Below are 24,286 nucleotides of genomic sequence, written 5' to 3'. Positions count from 1 at the left end.
AACAAGAAAACACAAAAACACAGTTGTAAATTAATTTTATTAATTAGTATTCTTCTTGACAAAATATGTCGCAGATACCACAATTTCAAATTATAATCCAAACGTAGTCTCAATGGATACAAAGTAGCGATGTAGCACGATAAACGGCAGAACTTCAAATGGTTAAGTATAGAATCAAGTGCCTTGTATGAGACCCAGTAAAGCGACGTTTTCATATTTTAAAAAATGTATATGGCAAGAATATTTTTTAGCTGTGTATCTCCTCCCGGAAAGCAGAATGAATTGTAATATACCCTACAAGCAGTAACGGCTCCTGTTCAATTTTGCAACTGAAATTAACCCTTTTAGGATTTCCAGCTTTTGAGATAAATTTTAGAGTTTTACTCAAACAGCTTCTGCTTCCTAACTATTTACCGTAGGATCATGATTCATAATTCGTTTCTCTCTCTCTCTCTCTCTCTCAGGATAGATCTTACTTCCCAACGGTAGCACTCTCTTGTCCGTATAATACACCAAAAACAAGAAAATTGAAAAAAAAAAACCCCTCTTCCCGGGCATCGGTTCATGTAGTTATCTGATTTAAAAAAAAATATATTGTTCTGTACATTATAGATGTACAAAATTTCCTCCTTGTAACTTTTAAACTAAGGTCAGGAGAAATTTTTGAGAGTCTGAAGGTGACTCATTTTTCCATATACTGTATGTATATACAGATATATATATATATAAAAATACTTCAACAATTTACTGTCATTTCTACTTGACATAGAGTCATGATTCAAACGCTATTTTCTTCAATTTAATAAGCCATTTCCAATGGTATTACTCACATTTCCGTATCATTCACCTGAACCGGAAAAATTAGGGAAAAACTCGGAAGTATTTTTGAAAATCCAACTGAAACATTTTGCCCCTGTAGCCTAGGCCTGGACTGACGTGGGGACCTGAATTTTCTTGTGAAATACGTTGTTATATACATAATATGTGTGCAAAATTTCAATCTTGTATCCTGAAAATAAAGGGCAGAAAAAATTGTTGAAAATCTGAATTTAGGCTCTTTACTGTATATCGGTGGTAGACAAAAATATCCAAAAACACTTCACACAGAACACGTAAGTTTGGCCATCCATTGTACAACGCCTGTTGCGGTTGCCGATCGTTTTTTTGTTTTCAATGTGTCATGTGGACCTTCCTCTTCCGTCAGCACTAATCAGTTCACCTGTGAGTGTTGTGGTGTGAAAGTGGTGCTGTAAAATGGGCGACCTGACAGACTTCCAAAGAGGCATGATCGTTGGCGCCCGTCTGGTCGGAGCTTCAGTGGCAACAGTGGCGAACATTGTGGGGGAATCGAAAGGCACTGTATCCAATGTCACGAGGGCATACACAATTCATGGCCAAACGACGTCTGCAAAGCACAACAGTAGTCGAAATACAATCCTGGCAGATAGGGACCGGAGGGCATTAAAACGGATTGTAGCAGCTAAAAAGAAGACCACTGCAATGAAAATTACATCTGAACTCAATTCCGATCTACAGAACCCGGTTTCATCGAAAACAGTGCGACAGGAACTTCATAAAATGAAAATTCATGGCAGGGCCGCTATCACCACAGTAGTAAATGCGAAGAGGCGTATCCAGTGGTGCAAGGACCACAAGGCGTGGACTCATGAGCAGTGAAAACACGTAATGTGGTCCGATGAATCGACCTTCACCTTGTTTCTAACAACCGTTCGTGTTTACGTATGGAGAACACCGTCGCAGGCCTATGATATAGACTGTCTGCTTCCAACTGTAAAGCATGGGGGTGGTTCTGTTACAGTATGGGCAGTGATATCGTAGTTTTTCGCAGGTCCCATCATAGCCCTGCATGGCATGATGAATGCTAAGGCATATCAAGCCATTTTGAGGGACCGGGTTCTACCCATGGCCCAAATATTGTTCTCTGGTGGTGATGGCATCTACCAAGATAATTTGGCACTCTGTCACGCTGCAAAAACGGTGAAATCATGGTTTGAGGAGCATGACCAGGAGCTATCACACCTCCCCTGGGTCCCACAATCACCAGATCTGAACATCTTTGAGCCATTGTGGTCTGAGTTAGTAAGGCGTGCTCGGTGTGATTACCCTCCACCAGCATCCCTTAAGGAGCTGGAGCATGTTTTGGAGGAACAATGGTACAAAATTCCACACACCACGATTCAAGAGCTGTATACGTCCATTCCACGTCGAATCCAAGCTTTTTGGACGCAAAAGGAGGCCCTACACCATACTACTAGGTATGATTTTCAAACTTTTGCAAACGTATTAGATTTTTGTCCAAGCCCTATATATATATATATAAAATAAAAATTTACTGCGTCATTCCTATTTGGCCTAGAGTCATGGTTCAAACGTTAGTTTCTTTAGTATACCAAGCTCCTTCCAACGGTACCACTCACATGTACGTATCATATACCTGAACCAGGAAAATCGAGTAAAACCGGAAATTTTTCTGGAAAAAATCACCCCCTCGGAACACTTGCGTCCCTTGTGCCCAAATCCGGTTTCACGTAGGAATCTCAGAAAAATTTGAGAAATACCCGAAGATATATACAATCTACTGTATGCAACGTTCCAATTTGGTATTGTGAAAACTGAAGGCATGAAAAAATTTTGAAATTTGCCTTAAGTAAAAATAAAAAAGTCACACCCCTCCGCCTTCACTTGTTTCCGCGAAGTTGACCATCCGGTTCCAAAACGCATCTGGGCGTTCTCTGGTCCATCCTTGACTTGACTAATAAAAAGAAATGGCTTAAATACCTGTTATAGAACCTAAATAAGCGGTCAAAGGCATACTACGCCATGGTAACAAAAGTTACCAAAAATCCTAAAATTGTTAAACTGAGTAGTATGACATTTTATTATTACTGAACATGGAAATTAAGCATTATTTGTTTAGACACTGGAGGTTTCTGGTGGCTAAAATAACAGAAGTAGGCCTAGCATAGATTAAAAATGAATCATTTCATTCTAAAAGTTAGGGTGTTAAAGTTTACGACAGATCGTTTTGGGGAATTTTCTGAAACTCTAATTGGAGACAAAATATGTGAGTTGATTAATTGTTGCTGAGTTTTTTGCTTATATGCAGACATCAATACTAAATGCATCAGGGATAAAAGTGGATCTCAAAAGGAAGGGGGACGCATGACGTCAAGCCGTCCCCAGTGCCTAACTTTACTAAAGAATTTTGTAATTCTTTTAGAAAGCGAGAGACGCCACAGATATTTTCTGGAAGTGAGGGGACGATTTCCCCCCACCCGCGTTCCCCCTCACTTTTACCTTAGAAATGCACACATATTTCCCCCATCGTATGAACTTGTATATCTTCTGTCTGCTGCAACAAGTTCTTTACAACGTCATGTTTGTCTTAATGACTCTTACCCTGTGTCGCAAATAGTTGTTATCAATCGTCCGGTCTTCAACCGAACAGTCAGTTTTACTATTCGTTATCTAGTGTCCGATTCATTAGTCAGACCGAACATTTTTCGTTTGATTCTTTTATATTTACAAGAATTACGCGTATACTTTCAGCTAAAGGTATGTTAATTAATTAACAAATTTTGTAAGTCGGGACTTTATTGAAATGTGTTACAGTGGCTGGAATCCAAATTTAATTAACATTGTGCATCATCATATTTACTATTCCCCCAAGCAACGCTTACGTAGAAAACATTATCAGTAGGGTGAAACACGTATGGAGTAATAATAGACCGTTGAACTTTTAGTGCATTTCGATATCTCCATGTAATTTGTTGAATTTCTAGAGAAAGATAAGAGCCAAACAGTTTCTTGACTTCCAAACTCTTCTGTGTGAAAAGTTTGATTTTGAGAAATAATACAGCCATAAAAAAATAAAAATTCTGTACACCGGACCCCATGGTATGGATTCGATGATTTTTTTTTTTTTTTACATAGAATCCAAATTTTGAAAAACCAGGACTAGTGAGCGTGCCAATTTTTTATGAGCGAAAAATTTGAGCGATTTTGGACAGGGAGGACACCCATTTTTTGCCTACAAAATAGAATTGGCATGGTCAGTCGTCCTAGGGTTTGAAATTTGGATTCTGTGTAACAAAATACATCAATTCCATATTCTGGGGTCCAGTGCACAGAACTTTTATTGTGTGTGTCGGAAGGGGGGCTGTGCAATTAATGTTGATCACGAGATAAGACGTACATTTTCAAATTGGAGACAAGACGAAGCAATTCTCAAGTCTCGTTGGCAATACTAGTTCACCCAAGTCTTAGATCTTAAACACCGTTTAATGTTACTGTACATGATGAGTAGTATAAAAACTATAAAGTAATAAGGTTATTGTACGAACAAAATAAACATGTCAATGCTTAAAGGTATACAAGTCATTACACAATATACTCCAATAATAAACATGGCATAAATATTATTATATCACATCTTTCGTGGACTTTTCGCAATACAGAAGGAATTTGATAACTTCTAAATTAACTAGATGAGACCAGAAAGACTTCTGATAATCGAGATGAGACGAAAAACAATTCTTCGAGAATTAAGATGAGACGAAAAAGAATTCTTCGAGAATCGAAATGAGACGAGAAAGAATTCCTCGAAAATCGAGATGAGACGAGAAATAATTCTTCGAGAATCCAGATGAGACGAGAAAGAATTATTCGAGAATCGAGAAGAGACGAAAAAGAATTCTTCGAGAATCGAAATGAGACGACAAAGAATTCCTCGAAAATCGAGATGAGACGAGAAAGAATTATTCGAGAATCCAGATGAGACGAGAAAGAATTATTCGAGAATCGAGATGAGACGAAAAAGAATTCTTCGAGAATCGAAATGAGACGACAAAGAATTCCTCGAGAATCGAGATGAGACGAGAAAGAATTCTTCGAGAATCCAGATGAGACGAGAAAGAATTCTTCGAGAATCGAGATGAGACGACAAAGAATTCTTCGAGAATCAAGGCAAGACGAAAGTTCTAAAAATTTACGAAACGAACTACAGTAGAAAACTTTAATAAAGAAAAACAAAAACACTAGAGTTGTAGTGTGTGGTCTGGAGAGTGTAGTCTGAGGAAGGAAGTGCTATACTTCCGAAACCGTTACTTTCGTAGTTTATTTTTTTATTTTTTTATAATAAATATTCTAGCCAGCCTTGTAAGAAAGCTGTGTTTTTGTTTTTCTTTATTCAAGATAGACACAAGGCCATATTGTCATAATATCCTTGTTAGAAAACTTTTTTTTTTTTTTGTCTTATCTTGTTCCTGAACAACACTAAAAACAGTTATAAATTTTGCTACAAAATGTTACAAGTTGACAAGAATTTCCCTTGTTTAGTTAAACAAAATTGAAATACGCGTATAAAACTTAAGCAATAAACTTGGCGTTATTTATTTTAATTTCTTGTTCCATTGATACATTTAAAAGTTCTAGGTCCAGTTATAGCACTACAAGAAGGAAACATATTACCGGTCAACAATGAAAATGTTTCTGAAATGAATTTAGTCACAAATTGTTAAATTGAGTCCCACAAACACGAAATGGGAAATAAAATCATACAGTTGTTTTCAAGAAACAGCCAATTTCAGTGTGTGATAATGGCGTTTTCAAGCAACTGCAAAGACCTTGTTATTAAGTAGGTACTGATCCAACAGTTTTCATCAGAATATCATAATTAATACGTCATTCTCTGTAGAATGATGTATACTTTCAAATTCTATATCGACTATGCTACTATCACATACGAGAAAAGGGAAATTTAGGAAAATCGTGAAATTTCTTTGAAAACTCCCTTTCTAGACGTTTGGGACCCTCTAGAACGACTCTGGGTGAGAGCACGAAACACTAATACGTTTGCATTTTGGGAATGTTCCTGCGAACACCATTTTGATATCGCATATGGTGACGTCATTATTCATAGTCCCGTTTGCAATTAAAACATAAGGTTTTAAGTATACTAAAATGTAGTAAAATATACTAAAGTGACAACTACATAAATTGAATTTATAATGATGATTTTCTTTTTTTCCATCCAGATGTGTTAAAGGATGATGAGTGATTAAATAAGGCAACATGCATTGCCAATGTGTCAGCAGTCCAAACAATTTATGTTATGTGTGGGGTGAAGTCACATGTATAAAGCAGAAATGTCCATTGACGCCGCTTGTGGGAACAGCAATTTTTCAATATTTTGGTGTGTAAGTAGTAGTCAGTGTAATCTACGGGTACTTCATATATGATGCAAGAAAAGTTGCTGCGTGAATCTACGTGCATAGTTAGAAAACAAGGGTCATTTAATGAAGTTTGGCATTCCAGTTGTGTGGAGGGAGCCAACTAATCATTTCAACAACTGTTATTTTTGTTTGGTACCACCAATTAGATATGGAAGGTCTTATGCGGAGTCGTTTTGCCGTATGATTAGCGTCATACTGAAAGCCTGAATACTGCACGAAATTTATGTTAGTCGAACTCTTTAGTATGGCACTGACCATGCGTCAAAACGACTCTGCATAAGGCCCGGAGTGTCCAAAAAGAAGAAAGACCCCAAAATCCCGTCAGCCCTCAGACCGAACTCTCATGGCAAAGCTGTCGCTGTACCTAGTCCTTCAAACGAATATAGTGTGCAAAACAAAGAGGACACATATGACATGGAGACAGCACAAGGGCCCTCATACGGAAATTGTGACGCACAGTCCAACACTGAAGGAGCTACACCTACTTTCACATACCGAACTTAATTTTTTCATTCTAGATCTTTAGGCGCCTAAGGAAAAAGCTGAGCTTGATGCATCAAGACTTAAGGAATGGAACTTATTACAAGATGATATGAAAGTGTCAATGTACAGGAATCGTCAAAAGCAGTTTGAGGCTTATTTCACACAGCAGGATACAGTAGTATTTTGTCATGGTGTAATTATTTTGATGAACAAATTTCATTTCAAATACAAACCACAGGATGGAGACTGTTCATAGACAGCTCTAAATTTAGTATGAAAGTGGTCCTGCTCCACAATTCTAATTCTCTTTCATCAGTGCCTATTGGTTTATGCTGTCTATATGAAGGAAACATATCAAAACATGAAATAAATATTCACAGCAAGTCAATACAATGTTCATCAATGGCTGTTACGCAGAGACCTAAGTTAATCGCTATTGTGTTAGGGTTGCAACTGGGTTTCACCAAATACCACTGTTTTCTGTGTGAATGGGATAGTCGGGACAAGTCTTCCCATTACATCAGAAAGATGTGACCTCCAAGAAGGGATTTCCGGCCTGGTGAGAAGAATATACATCTCCCTTTAGTTCCTACAAAGAGCATCCTCCTGCTTCCATTACATATTAAACAAGGGTTAATGAAACAGTTTGCAAAGGCATTGAATAAAGATGGAAATACATATTATGTAATACATAATATAAAGTATTGACACCCAATGCTACATTACAACATCTGTTTCTCAAAAACAGTAGCTAATAAAAGAAATATGAGGTCAGATTCGTCTTTCTTGTCTCACAATTAGTAAGAATCAACTATTTTCCGAAAGGAAAAATTCAACAAGTCTTTTTTCTTTTTTTCTTTTTCTTTTTTTCTTTTTTTCTATTTTCTTTTTTTTTCATTATTTAGCAGTCTAAGTATCAAGTAGTACAAAAATTATCTGCTGTTGTTTTGTAGTTTTGTACAGTTAGACTGTAATGTCCTTTGTCAATAATCTCATTTGTGAATTCAAGAATTCTTTGAAATAGTATAGACGTTATTTAGCTTCCCAAACTTATTTAATCCATAGATAAATTATTCAGAACTGAAAACAAGTTGTAGCAATTCAAAGAAATCATAGTTATGTAATAAAAAAAAATGAAATGAAATCTTTTAATTTTACATCCCAAGATTATGCCCTTTAGGTTCAGGGAGGCGAATGGTTAAGACAAATGAATGATGATAGAAGAATTGGTGGAACGAGAATGTGGGAGGAGACGGTAGCATCCCTAGAAAACCCATGGACACGTTGTTGTCTACCACAAACTCACTTGGCCGAGGACTGAACTAAGGACCCCACGCACCAGAGGTAAGCAATCTACCACTGAGTCACCGTGCCCCAGCTACGTAATTCTTATTGTTGTTAATGAAATGGTGCAGCATAATAATGTAAACTGTACTCTAACCTATTTTATTACCCTGAAGTACAAAGGAAAGAGACAATTGTTGATTGCAATATCCTTTTATTAAGGTATATCGGATAAAAGTAGTTGGCCGGTTGACCAGAAAAATAAAGCTGGCAACGCTAATTATAAATGGCACACATTTGTAACTTGAACCAAGCAGTGGATTCTCTATAGTCAATTTATGGAAACTATCACATGTATGAAATCAACACTCAATAGACTATATATATACGTATAATTTTATTACTCCCTGACTCACCTGGAACCACACGTACACTTAATAAACTATGGGGAAAGCGATAGAACTCACAGTGTTGTAGGCGAAGGGGATGACCCGTATCAAGCTCCCTATCATTACTGTGATATTGAAAATTATTTCTGCTTGCAGGTAGTATATTTCAAATCCCCGATGTTTCGAAGTGCTTTTATGATTTAGCACGAAATACAATGATTGTATAGGAATGTTCACCAAAATTCCTTACCAGAAGTTTATCCCAGAGAAAGCTCTCTTAAGTAGTTACAAAGTCACGTGTCTTTCCAGTTAATACGAAGAAAAATATTAGAAAGAACAATAATGGAAATTTATTTTTATACTTAAATGAGAAACGACCTAACCAAAATTCGTCTTTTTGAATTGGGGTTGCCCACGATGTGAAACGAGACAAAATTTTCGTGAAGAGATAGAGGTCTTCGAATAGAAATGCTGTACAGGATTTTCATACCAAGATAAGACATAACTTTCATGACATCCTTTTGAGACGAGACAGCCTCAACTTTCGTATCGTACGCAACCCTAAGTAAAACTATGTGAGATGATGATTACCCAAAAGAGCACTAAATGTTTATAATTAAAAAAAAGAAACAATTTTGAGATATTGAGATTGTAGAACTTGCTCTTTTCCCTGCAATAATCCAAATCCAAATCAAAGTTCTCTTTCTATACTATGATATTTCAATCAATTTCTTCTATACATTTTTACATGGTTGAATATATAGGCATACTTGGCATTAAGGTTAGCAAATTCTATTTGAATTTAATATTAAATTAAAATGAATTTGGAACTAATTTATTTAGCATTAGACTTGCCAGATTTCTGAAGCTTCAAACCGAGACATTTTTAATGTCAATATTTTATCAAAAATTCTTGTGATAAATCGTCAACTTGAGAAGAGACATGCACAATGAAGATTCATGTGCATATTTTTCAAAATTCTATTATAAAATATATTCTTACACACCACTCAAAATTCAAACAAATTTACACTGCATAAATATTAGTAAAGGAAATAGTTTAATTTGTAGTAGGCCTACCAAATAATAATAATAGTAATAGTAATAATAATAAAGCAGAAATCATTCTGACATATTTTAGTATAAAAATGTGGTGTTCAGTAGTCAATTTTGGTGTTCTAATTTCTCAAGCAGTTTCTCTCAAGGCTTGTTTCTGCTGAAGTAGATAGATATATAGATAGATAGACAGAAAACAAATTGTTAGCAAGACAGAATTTAAAGTAACTAGTTTAACATCCGCAAAACGAGAAAGAAAGAAAGAACTACTGCTCATTGTTCAGGCTTATAAACTCTTTTCACTTGAATGAACTTTTTTCTCCAAAAGTACTTATTGTTCTTTGTTTTATCGAAGAAATCACTGCAAGTCATTCATTTTGCAGAGCATTAGTCCTCTCACTGACTCTTCCGTTAAACTTCTGCATGGAAAAAAGCGCTAGAAGTTGTTAGATAACTTAGCGACTAAAAATTAAATTTCTCTGTCTGACCAGGATTAAACACGAAACCGACCTGAACAATCCCTCAAAACCGAGACTGTCACGGTCAAACCGGGACGTCTGGGAAGCCTATTTAACATGGATGAGTATGGCACTAGGACATGTAACTGAACAGTACAAAAGTTAGTTTACCGAAAAAATATGCTAAACTGTTTATGTTCAAAAGTACAAAGCCTTGCAAAGAACAACAGACAGTTTGCACAATTTGTATGTGGGTCCACAAAGTAATTGACTTTTGCAACTAAACTTGAATATTGGGTAAAGGAGCCCATACACTATCAGTTTCAACTGATCAGTCCAACTGACGTAACCGATAGTACTACGATGGACTGAACTGATAGTGTGTGGAGTATCGTCAATTAATCGAGTTCAGTCCTTCAGTTCGTTCAGTTTCATCAGATGTTCTGTGGAGTGCACTTACTAAATCGTTTGTGTCTTCCGTCTCATCACTTTGCAGAGTTGCAGTGGATATATTGGATTCAGCAGTTTCCTGGTCAACTAGAAACATAAGTTCCTGGAAATACCAAAGCTTTGGAACATATACTTCCTCACCTCCAGTCCCCGATTTCTTGGATCCCATAGTTCCTTTCTAAATGTCAACCGTAGATTGTCTATTTTTTTAAAATAACAGTATCGCGTGTCGCCTCAGGTTCCGACTCTTTTACTTTATTAAGTTATACATCATACGCCTCCCCTCTTTTATACCTATTTGCATAATATACATGTTGCATGTCCCAAAGTTTAGGATGAGCACGGTAGGCTTCAATGAAAGCCAACAATGCCTAATTTTACTAGCTGCCATGATGACAGAACCTGAACTGAGACAACTATGTGTTTCCTTCAGTTCAGTTAATAGCACTGTTATCGTTGCAAAAGACGGTTCGTTTGTTCAGTCCAAAATAACCGTTCTTCAGTCCAAATAACCTCATGATGAATGGATTGAACTGAACGAATTTCTTCAGCTCGTACAGTCTTTCCTTCAGTTCTGACGTCACGATCAAGTTTCCCTTCAGTTAAACTGATAGTGTATGGGCCGTATAAGTTAACTGACTTTTGCACAAGTCTATTCCGTAAGAGAAAGTGAAATTTTGAGCAAGATTTAGGTAAGCCTCGTACCAGCATATTTCCTCCTATTTTCGTCCTTGATGTAGGAAAACTTCTTAATAGTTTCCTCTGGTGCTTGAAGAGGGTCATAGAGATTGCCAGCATGCGGTGCAAGATGTGACAAGAATAGGAACAACGGTTTAGAAGTGTTATGATTATGGATTATGTCTTCTGCCTCTCTGGTAAACAGATCAGTTGAATATTCCCCAATCGTAGTCCAATCAGGGTCCAAATTTCTTCTTATGTCCAGTCCTCTGAATGGACGGCGCTAAAATTGAAAATAGTTTTATTCAAGTGTAGGATTTTATATTTTTCTTATACGTATCTAGAAAGAAAAATTGAGCTATAGAAAATTGTTGAACATGAACTTAAATATGACATTACGAAAATCTTGAAAATTACTCGTATTTCTGTGCACCGGATTCGATTCCAGATAGGGTTACTTGTCTTGGACACAAACCCAAGTAGTAGTTCGCATCCCACTTGAAACATTAGGTGCCATCTCATATAGCCTGATGACGTAAAGGAGCGTAAAGTTATAATGAACCATGAATTCGAGACTGATAAAGAAGGTATTTATATCTACTGAAAATGTTACTGTAGAACTATTATTATTATTATTATTATTATTATTATTATTATTATTATTATTATTATTATTATTATTATTATTATTATTATTATTATTATTATTATTATTTCTGCAGTTTTTTTGTGTTTAAATTTGCTGGATATTGTAACTTAAAGTTATGGATAATTTATCTGAATACTCTATCTCATTGAGGATGAAAGCGATTGTGTAATTTTATTACTTTTAGCTAGGTATAATTGAAAGAAAACTTTTGTCCGTTGCCATAGAAACCGTCGTTTCTAGGGCAACAGGTCCTGTCACGGTCAGCCAAAATTGAAAGAAAACAAAAATTTAAAAGAGAAGCTCTAATGTAGAGGAGTCGCTAAAATTTAATTCTCTTTAACGAGGACGATTACGAAAGATCACTTACTGATTGAAATCCAAATTATTTTCCAATAGAGTAACTTCCAATAAACCTTTTGTTATTGTTAATTATTCCATATCGGACTCCCGAAGAGAACTCATCGAAACAACTTATTGACCGTGCCAATAGCGACTACTCTCAATCATGACTCCGTTTTCTTTCATTTAGAAATAGGAAAGAAAGAGAAGAAAGTAGAAGGGTAAAAGAAGGAGGTAGGTAAAGAAGAAAGAAAAGAAATAGGGTATTTTAATGAGAAAACAGATTACTGGATAATTCCGGAAATATAGTAAAAGGTCGGGAGAGTCGTTGAAAGATGAATCATTCTAACTGTTATTAACAACTAATCAATTTTGGAATGCTTCGGAATAGACACATGTTTCCTCATACCACCCAGACCTAGCTCCAGGCACAACGATCATGGGGTTGCCCAGACCTAGACCTGGAAATGAGAAAAGTGAAATTTAATTCTTTGTAAAGTTATTCCGACCGGTGACTGATAACTATCCAGCATCTGAACTCTGTCCTCTAGGATCGACCACACATATAAATTAGCCGAGGAAAAAAAAAATCAAACTTATCAACTCAATATAAATTTATGTATCGCATCAATAAAAGTCTCAACTTCCTGGAAGAAAGATGTCGTATTTAGGCTTATCCTGCTATTTTTTTTGTTTCACTCCTAGAGCCGATTTAAACCGTTAGTAGCGGTCCTTCATGACCTAGGTTATTTACCTTAACACATATATATTAAAACATGACACATATATTACAGATGTTAATATGACAAATGATATCACTAAAATTACTTATACTAAATCTATCATGCATTCACACGCTCACTCACTCAGGACAGTGTATATATGTTTAAAGGAAACCAACTAACTACAAAGGTACAAATAGTTTATTACATTCATAGTGAAAAAAAAAAAAGGACAAAACAAATAATTATGAAGAAAATATTAAACGCACAAGTTCTTGGTTATATATCAATAGAATACAAAGAGTTATATTTTAGTAAATTTTTATATATTCAATCATATTGACAAACGAAAAAGAAAAAAAGTAATCACACGTATCATATCTTGGGCATGCTAAAGCAAAGTGATGATTTGCGACATACGCAAAAGAAAAAAAACTTATTTCACTAAAAAAAAAATTGGACAAAGAGGAAAGAAGAAAAAAAAAACTTTTTGGTGTATTAGAACTTATATGAGTCTCTACCTCACGTCGAGATATTAAAATATTAATAATTTCGAGCGTCCAAATCACAACTCACGCACTAGTCGTAGTGTCCAAAACGTTTCGCTCCATTTAACTTAATTTGTGGTCATTTATATATATCTCTCTCTCTCTATATATATATATATATATATATATCTATTGGTTTACAAAACCATTCGTCGTCTATATTTGGTTTGTAACTAGTGACAGTTTATATCTGCAATCGCACACTGCTACGTCTATACCCATCTAGGGATTTCGAGAAAATAACTTTCACTAGAGGAGGTTTCTCCTCTTAGACGGTCTATTTCCAAATTTATTAATCGAATAATTTCAAGTTATTTATCCAACACTGGGACACTTCACGAGACCTTTCATTAGGATCACTTTCGTATATGTTTATACATGGTTCGGATTAAAAAAAAATTGATCTTCCACAGGTGTACGGAGTATGATGGTTCAAATTGATAAAGAAAAAACTGGTCAAGTCACAGGATACACATGAAGGTGAGACGGATTCAAGGTACACTTTCCACAATGGTTTTAGGTTAATTGTTCAGGGATAATATTTGTTATGATGTGGGTTACGTTTAGACCTGCCGATATTTTTTCAATGCATGCCATTATATAAGTACAGAGGTTATCACTTACATTGATTCAGAAGAAAAGGAAAATTATTTAAGTGCACGGCGGTATTCTTAACAAAATCTACATTCTTAAATTCGTCGGAAGACTTCTGGTAAACTATAGCAACCAATACACGTTTTTTTTTTTTTTTTAGGGGGACCGACACGAGCGCTCTTACATATATTCATAATACATTTAATATCATACTTTTACTTTAACATCATATTCACATACTAATTACACATACATTTCGAAGTATTTATTTCTCTCTATATATATATATATTTATAATAAATGCGCACACATTTAAATTAATCACCCCAACAATAAAATTTTTACAAGGTTGCAAACATTGTCCAAGAAAACAAATGACTTCCAACATTACATTTAGAAACAAATTAAATTTTATCTGATACCGCGCGTCTATAAATTTTCACTTTTATATATTCAATTCGTGCTTAAATCATGAAAAAAAAAACTTTGGAAGGCAGGCACGTAACACAGAGCATTTCTAAAGATATAACTGGATAACCTAAAATACAATTTCTGGGCCCAGGTTAACTACAAAGTAATTGAAAACCAAAACAGAAAGGAAAGTGACCAACGGATTAAAAAAAAACTTAAGAGGAACGACGGTGAAAGAACGTAATCGAAGTGTCGTCAAATACTAAGTCTTTGTTCATTTCGGCGATAGGTCAAAATGTGATGGAGGACCCGATCATTATCTACTTTATCCATGAATCGTGTCTTGCAACGTCTCAGCTGGTAATTTCAGATCAGAGTTGTACGTTAACTAAATCGTAAGTAACAAGTTAAAAATCTTGGGGGGGGGGGAGGTTGAAAAAATTAAAAAAAAAACTTGAAGAAATGAAGACAGAGAGAGAGATAGAGAAGAAGGAAGACGAAGAATAGGGGCGCCAAAGACTTAAGTGAGAAATAACTAACGCTACAAAGTTAGAAGTCGAATTTCGCTCTCAACAAAATCCATAGCCAAAATATTCTTAACATGCCAAAAGGGGCGGTCTACTCAAATACGCAGACTCAAGGGGGCGCCCTGCTGCCAAGGATGCAAGTTCTGTGTCCATCAGATCCCAATCCCACAAGAGTTTGTTTGTAAGATTGAAATCCGATCCCCGTATCCGGCCCAGACCAGCAGGATAAAAGGAGAGGGGGAAGGGACCTGATAACTTCGTCCCCAATTTTGAAATCTCTAAGTAAAAAAAAAATATTCGACCCCTTAGAAAAACTAAGAAGGTTCGAGGACAGTAATGAAACTAGAGTAATAGCTAAGATATCCCTAATTAGTGATTTGCCAAAATAAAAAAAAATTAAATAAACTGAATTTTGGATCGGTGATTTCTATTGCCAAACTTCACCGATAGCTACCCCGCGCAGACACGCCACAGTCTGGGATGTCGTTAATTTCCCTCGTCTAATTAAACTAAGAAAAGAAATGAAAATACTTAAAGGGACTAGGGGTCGACATCCGGGTACGCGAAATAAATTTCAATAACTAATTGTTTTGATTCTGTACCCAGTCAGAGCTGTCGCCTCCATGAACATTGTAAGCTAGCCTGAGTAGGTAACGTGAAGAAAAAAAAAAATCTCACGGAGTGGTACATTCTATTTTTAAAACCGACCAGAAGATATGATTCACTACAGCCCTGTTGTCTAACTACTATTGTCTTTTCATAATTTATTATTTAATATGTCTAGTCAGTGATTATATGATGCTACCCATTCTATCAGATGGTATTACTATGGTTGATTACTATTATAACACATAAAACTACGAAGCATTACCGTAGTCCGACTATATATCGCCCTCCGGTCCGCGTGATATTATGGTGCAGGGGTCAGAACCTGAGATGTTTGTAGTCACACGTATCTATTTAATATCTATATATCAACACGCGGCGAAGTATTCACTGGGCTACTATATATTTAACTATATGGGTGTCCTGTATTCTATATTCATTTACTACAATATTCATATACTTATTAATATTCATATTCACATTAATATTCATTTGCCACGACGCTATATTCCACAAACACCCTGTTTCCTCTATCTACGCCCAGCCTATTTACACATTTCATCATAATACTTTAAAATCTATAATCACTACAAACATTTTCCCATTCCGATCACCGCACGATAATCTCACTCGAACCCAAGACTCTTTTACACACACACAATACTATGTAATACTTGGTAGCTTTATTAAGAACGAAAGAAAGAAAAATCCTACGTATGTTCACTGAAAATAGAATTATCTGCGATAATGTCTAATGTTTATAAAATTCTGCATCAACAATGAAATTCTACAGCCACGAAGAAAAATGGACATTTAATATATTTTCAAAGCGAAGAACTAGCATCATATCGCCCGACTTCTGTTAAAAATTTACGTATTGTTTATTTATTTAAATATTTAGATTTCTAGACTATGCAGAATGTTGAAATTTTCAGAATATATTAATTTTTGGGTCACTTGACCTAACTGTACATTCATATGGGCTGTGAATTATACCTTCTAGATTTTATTTCGGAAAGAAAGGTCAATTTCATGAAAACTAAATCACTAAGCACCTCGACGGAAGAATGGCGGTTAGTACTGACTTCTGACACTAGGGCTAGCGACGATATAATGAACCCTTGAACAACTGAATGTGACCTTGTACACGGAATTGTTATACTATATTACGTTCACTTAATGACGGAAAAAATAAAAAGTTATCGCATAGTAAATACTACACTGTCCAACACACTCTTTCATCACTTAATTATCACTATCACTGATACTACATTACAAATATACACATACTACTCGAACTACAAGACACATCATGCCACATTCATACTACACACTACATTAATACATGTTATACTAATAAATATACACAGAAATCATTCCGATTTTACCATGTTAAATCGGCTCTATGAAAGGTAACGAAAGGAAAGAAATGAACAGGGCCAACTGGCCCTTATATTTATTAAATCACATTCTTACTCGACCTGTTTAATCGATGCCCTGAGGGGACATATCGGAGTATTAGCTAGCAATAGGACCCCTGCCCTGAAGGGGCAGGAACCCGGAACAAACTAAATGTTCAACTCATCCCGCTGGAAGCCGTACTCCCAATTTGGGAGTCAGATAGGAGCCCTTACTGTAAATTTACACGTGCATTATTCTACCTATCTTAACTACAACGAAATTAAATACCGCCATGTTACTAATGAGTAAATACAAAAAGAAATCACATCCACTATATACACGAACACGAACGGTAGTGGGGCAGGCCTAACGTAACTCTTAAAGGAGTAATTTTAAGGATAAAAGTATTTAAAGGGAAAAAACACTACTCTTTCTAAACTGTCTGTGGATGTTTATGAACAACTAACGAACTGATGCACTTCGCAGAACCTGTCCATCACTAATGATATCGGCAAAACATGGCGTCCCTGAATTACACTTCCTATTTTAGCTCCTCAGTCCGGTTTTTTTACTGTGACATTTAACAAATTACGGCTCCACAGCTTCCTGGACGGTTTTACATGTTAAATAAAATCCCAAATGTTACCTTGTTGCAGCTTTTCTACCTCATTTCTGACTTTTAAGCTGGAAGGTCCAAATCTGGCTGTTGTCAACAAGATTTTCCGGCTTGGAATGGAATAATTGCGCCCTAATATCATAGCGTGGGTTTATCAGCCAATCAAAACTAAGCATTTTGGCGGTGGGGCTTTGAAGCGAATAAAATTTGGTAAAATCTGGATTAAACTAGATTTTAGAAGGACCTAGGTATCTAAAAGAGAGGTGAAGGGTGGTCCTGAAAATTCTGTCGAATTTTAGATTGGTTATTTGATCTGGAAAGTTCCGTCCAATAGTGGATCTATATTTTCGGATAGCACTGACACCGTAAGAATTGTAATAATCCATTTACATATCCATATACAAGACTTATAACTAATTTAAAATATAAATAAAGATATTGATTCCCAAAACTATCATTCCCAATGAATTTTTTACAGTTTTTCCATGTTAATTTGAAATAGAATAATGAACGATATTACGAATTATATGAACAGCCAGAAATTTTTTGTTAAACATCAAGTACAGTCGGTGCAAAAAATTTCGGGCACCCTCCTATTAAAAACATAATTTCATTTGACTGTAATGGCATATTACAGTTCCCCGGCGTCGTTAAAAAAAATTTTGTTTGAATAACAAAATTTTGTTGAATAGAATTAACATGTATTAATACTAATAAACTAACTACTCACTCATACTCTCATACACTCATACACTCAAATGAGACAGTGTAACATTCACTTTGGGTATTGAGATAGAAGTTCACGTTTTTTGTCCTCAGTACAGTTGAAAAGCTTAAGATTCTGGAAATTGTGAGTTCACCTTTTAGGTAGCAGGAAAACACGAGATAACCAGTTCGCAATGTTCCCATCGAAAGTGGGAAAATGTTCAATATCCCGGAGGGAAACTTTAGAGCTCATACTAACATAAGCAGGGGAATAGTTACTGGGAATTAACATATTATCCTGCACAATCGGAGTCGTCACCGGATTTACCACCGACGACGTAGTAGCGGTGTTATAACTCCCCATGTAATTAAAAGGGATTTTGTTGGTCGTACTGAGTATGTTGGGCTCCATCCCCGGACTAATCGCACCCATGAACAACGACTCAGAATGGCACCCATCTCCTTTTCCCGGCAACACGCTATGTGATTGTATACCTCCATGTAAGGAGGGAGCACTCACGCTAGTGACCGTAGTCGTCACAACACTCGACTGATTCGGCACACTATTAGAATTGAACCACGACTTTGGTTCTGACCGATACATGGGGTAGTGAGTCGCAATATCCCGTGCATCAACCGACATTAAATTTTCTTTTCCTGCGCCACGGGTAGTTGTAGCGGGTAATATTCCTGAGGAATCGCTACCGGGGAAAGGATAGGTTATCTCTGATTTTTCGCGACTAGATTTTGTCATTTCTTTTCGAATATTTACTATGTCATTTTGAATTTTCGAAACTTTCTGGTCAGTTACTTCCAGTTCGGTTTTCAATGATAAATCTGACAAGGTTGACTTTAAACTATCAATTTCGGCCTGCTGTGTTTCTAATTTATTGTTAATCTTGTGCAATTTGGTATCTATTTGTTCGATTTCAGAATTTACATTATCTAATTTACCCTCAGTCTCCTGCTGAAATTGCTTTAGGGACTGTTGAGCCTCGCATCTGACCAAATCAATTTCAGTAGACGTTTGCTGCCTCAATGTGGTTATTGAGGAAGCAAAGTCCAAACATATGTTGTCTATTTTGTGAGTTAATACTTCGAATCGAGATTCGGTTTCTCGGTTCGAGGCATCTATTTTTTCATTCATTTCCCGGCTATTCTTATTCATTTCGCGTCTCATTTCCAGGCTATTTTCATTCATTTCGCGTCTCATCTCTCGGCTATTATTATCTATTTTTTCATTTATTTCGCGGCTCATTTCCCGGCTATTTTCATTCATTTCGCGTCTCATTTCCTGTAGCATTTGTTGTAATGAAAGGAGGAGAGCGTCATTATTAGATGACCCAGTCTTCCTTTTCTTTTCTTTGGGTTTATCACCAACTGGATCCCCATCACTTTCATCATCATCGAGGTCAGATATCTCCACTGGAGATATTTGGCCTCGGTTCTTCGGGGTACTATACCCTCGTTCACCGTCCGAATCGGGATGCTCATTTTCTTTTTCAGAGGATAAACTCATGGGTTCACGCGACTGGTGGAGCTTCCCCTCACATTCTTTACAATATTTGACTATCTCACCAGCCCGGACCTTTTCTGCATTTTCCGCAGTATCCTCTAAATTACTACAACTGAAATGTATCCATTTCAGCCCACATTCGTGACACCTCACTAGCCTACGAGAGACGCGAGCTCTTTTCTCACTACTTTCTAAAGTACATTGCGTACATGAGACTTCCGCGTTCTCGTGTGATACGACAACTTCTCTATTGGTTGCCATAGCTTCCGTACAAAAAGGACACAATATAAACACACATGCAATTATATACTTATAAACTAACAATACTTATTAATCAGGTACTATTCATAAATTAAGGGACTCCTATCTAATTCCCTCCTTGGGTCAACTTCCAGCATTTTCAAATTTTAGAATTTGACAAATTCCTTCATTTCCCCCTTTCTACAGAGAGAGACAAAGATAGCAGAACAGCCAATGACTATAATTATTTAATCTCACTGTAACTTTTAATTATGCACCTTTTGTGGCCAAGTCAATATGTGCTCGATCCTAAACAGTGTTTAATAAATAATTTCAGATCCGTTACCAGGGAAAACAATTGTTTCCATGGTAACTATCCGATGTCAACGGTCGCCAATATTGAAAGAAAAAACTTTTGTCCGTTGCCATAGAAACCGTCGTTTCTAGGGCAACAGGTCCTGTCACGGTCAGCCAAAATTGAAAGAAAACAAAAATTTAAAAGAGAAGCTCTAATGTAGAGGAGTCGCTAAAATTTAATTCTCTTTAACGAGGACGATTACGAAAGATCACTTACTGATTGAAATCCAAATTATTTTCCAATAGAGTAACTTCCAATAAACCTTTTGTTATTGTTAATTATTCCATATCGGACTCCCGAAGAGAACTCATCGAAACAACTTATTGACCGTGCCAATAGCGACTACTCTCAATCATGACTCCGTTTTCTTTCATTTAGAAATAGGAAAGAAAGAGAAGAAAGTAGAAGGGTAAAAGAAGGAGGTAGGTAAAGAAGAAAGAAAAGAAATAGGGTATTTTAATGAGAAAACAGATTACTGGATAATTCCGGAAATATAGTAAAAGGTCGGGAGAGTCGTTGAAAGATGAATCATTCTAACTGTTATTAACAACTAATCAATTTTGGAATGCTTCGGAATAGACACATGTTTCCTCATACCACCCAGACCTAGCTCCAGGCACAACGATCATGGGGTTGCCCAGACCTAGACCTGGAAATGAGAAAAGTGAAATTTAATTCTTTGTAAAGTTATTCCGACCGGTGACTGATAACTATCCAGCATCTGAACTCTGTCCTCTAGGATCGACCACACATATAAATTAGCCGAGGAAAAAAAAAATCAAACTTATCAACTCAATATAAATTTATGTATCGCATCAATAAAAGTCTCAACTTCCTGGAAGAAAGATGTCGTATTTAGGCTTATCCTGCTATTTTTTTTGTTTCACTCCTAGAGCCGATTTAAACCGTTAGTAGCGGTCCTTCATGACCTAGGTTATTTACCTTAACACATATATATTAAAACATGACACATATATTACAGATGTTAATATGACAAATGATATCACTAAAATTACTTATACTAAATCTATCATGCATTCACACGCTCACTCACTCAGGACAGTGTATATATGTTTAAAGGAAACCAACTAACTACAAAGGTACAAATAGTTTATTACATTCATAGTGAAAAAAAAAAAAAGGACAAAACAAATAATTATGAAGAAAATATTAAACGCACAAGTTCTTGGTTATATATCAATAGAATACAAAGAGTTATATTTTAGTAAATTTTTATATATTCAATCATATTGACAAACGAAAAAGAAAAAAAGTAATCACACGTATCATATCTTGGGCATGCTAAAGCAAAGTGATGATTTGCGACATACGCAAAAGAAAAAAAACTTATTTCACTAAAAAAAAAATTGGACAAAGAGGAAAGAAGAAAAAAAAAACTTTTTGGTGTATTAGAACTTATATGAGTCTCTACCTCACGTCGAGATATTAAAATATTAATAATTTCGAGCGTCCAAATCACAACTCACGCACTAGTCGTAGTGTCCAAAACGTTTCGCTCCATTTAACTTAATTTGTGGTCATTTATATATATCTCTCTCTCTCTCTCTATATATATATATATATATATCTATTGGTTTACAAAACCATTCGTCGTCTATATTTGGTTTGTAACTAGTGACAGTTTATATCTGCAATCGCACACTGCTACGTCTATACCCATCTAGGGATTTCGAGAAAATAACTTTCACTAGAGGAGGTTTCTCCTCTTAGACGGTCTATTTCCAAATTTATTAATCGAATAATTTCAAGTTATTTATCCAACACTGGGACACTTCACGAGACCTTTCATTAGGATCACTTTCGTATATGTTTATACATGGTTCGGATTAAAAAAAAATTGATCTTCCACAGGTGTACGGAGTATGATGGTTCAAATTGATAAAGAAAAAACTGGTCAAGTCACAGGATACACATGAAGGTGAGACGGATTCAAGGTACACTTTCCACAATGGTTTTAGGTTAATTGTTCAGGGATAATATTTGTTATGATGTGGGTTACGTTTAGACCTGCCGATATTTTTTCAATGCATGCCATTATATAAGTACAGAGGTTATCACTTACATTGATTCAGAAGAAAAGGAAAATTATTTAAGTGCACGGCGGTATTCTTAACAAAATCTACATTCTTAAATTCGTCGGAAGACTTCTGGTAAACTATAGCAACCAATACACGTTTTTTTTTTTTTTAGGGGGACCGACACGAGCGCTCTTACATATATTCATAATACATTTAATATCATACTTTTACTTTAACATCATATTCACATACTAATTACACATACATTTCGAAGTATTTATTTCTCTCTCTATATATATATATTTATAATAAATGCGCACACATTTAAATTAATCACCCCAACAATAAAATTTTTACAAGGTTGCAAACATTGTCCAAGAAAACAAATGACTTCCAACATTACATTTAGAAACAAATTAAATTTTATCTGATACCGCGCGTCTATAAATTTTCACTTTTATATATTCAATTCGTGCTTAAATCATGAAAAAAAAAACTTTGGAAGGCAGGCACGTAACACAGAGCATTTCTAAAGATATAACTGGATAACCTAAAATACAATTTCTGGGCCCAGGTTAACTACAAAGTAATTGAAAACCAAAACAGAAAGGAAAGTGACCAACGGATTAAAAAAAAACTTAAGAGGAACGACGGTGAAAGAACGTAATCGAAGTGTCGTCAAATACTAAGTCTTTGTTCATTTCGGCGATAGGTCAAAATGTGATGGAGGACCCGATCATTATCTACTTTATCCATGAATCGTGTCTTGCAACGTCTCAGCTGGTAATTTCAGATCAGAGTTGTACGTTAACTAAATCGTAAGTAACAAGTTAAAAATCTTGGGGGGGGGGGAGGTTGAAAAAATTAAAAAAAAAACTTGAAGAAATGAAGACAGAGAGAGAGATAGAGAAGAAGGAAGACGAAGAATAGGGGCGCCAAAGACTTAAGTGAGAAATAACTAACGCTACAAAGTTAGAAGTCGAATTTCGCTCTCAACAAAATCCATAGCCAAAATATTCTTAACATGCCAAAAGGGGCGGTCTACTCAAATACGCAGACTCAAGGGGGCGCCCTGCTGCCAAGGATGCAAGTTCTGTGTCCATCAGATCCCAATCCCACAAGAGTTTGTTTGTAAGATTGAAATCCGATCCCCGTATCCGGCCCAGACCAGCAGGATAAAAGGAGAGGGGGAAGGGACCTGATAACTTCGTCCCCAATTTTGAAATCTCTAAGTAAAAAAAAAATATTCGACCCCTTAGAAAAACTAAGAAGGTTCGAGGACAGTAATGAAACTAGAGTAATAGCTAAGATATCCCTAATTAGTGATTTGCCAAAATAAAAAAAAATTAAATAAACTGAATTTTGGATCGGTGATTTCTATTGCCAAACTTCACCGATAGCTACCCCGCGCAGACACGCCACAGTCTGGGATGTCGTTAATTTCCCTCGTCTAATTAAACTAAGAAAAGAAATGAAAATACTTAAAGGGACTAGGGGTCGACATCCGGGTACGCGAAATAAATTTCAATAACTAATTGTTTTGATTCTGTACCCAGTCAGAGCTGTCGCCTCCATGAACATTGTAAGCTAGCCTGAGTAGGTAACGTGAAGAAAAAAAAAAATCTCACGGAGTGGTACATTCTATTTTTAAAACCGACCAGAAGATATGATTCACTACAGCCCTGTTGTCTAACTACTATTGTCTTTTCATAATTTATTATTTAATATGTCTAGTCAGTGATTATATGATGCTACCCATTCTATCAGATGGTATTACTATGGTTGATTACTATTATAACACATAAAACTACGAAGCATTACCGTAGTCCGACTATATATCGCCCTCCGGTCCGCGTGATATTATGGTGCAGGGGTCAGAACCTGAGATGTTTGTAGTCACACGTATCTATTTAATATCTATATATCAACACGCGGCGAAGTATTCACTGGGCTACTATATATT

The 24,286-nt window shown here is 35.9% G+C and overlaps 1 protein-coding gene across 1 annotated transcript in view; it reads right to left on the bottom strand.

Moving 5' to 3' along the window:
- The window catches only part of LOC145680837 (arylsulfatase B-like), a 53,676-nt gene that overhangs the window by 10,647 nt on the left and 18,743 nt on the right, over positions 1 to 24,286 (bottom strand). Inside the window, exon 4 of the mRNA XM_081751943.1 lies at positions 11,080 to 11,335. Within this exon, the coding sequence (XP_081608069.1) occupies positions 11,080 to 11,335 (256 nt within the window). The remainder of the gene's footprint in view (positions 1 to 11,079; positions 11,336 to 24,286) is intronic.

The sequence above is a fragment of the Thermobia domestica genome, chromosome 3, assembly GCF_964235325.1.
Source record: "Thermobia domestica chromosome 3, izTheDome1.hap1.1, whole genome shotgun sequence".
Classification (NCBI taxonomy): Eukaryota; Metazoa; Arthropoda; class Insecta; order Zygentoma; family Lepismatidae; genus Thermobia; species Thermobia domestica.
The sequence above is the reverse complement of the archived record's forward strand: the minus strand, read 5'-3'. Positions and strand labels throughout refer to the sequence as shown.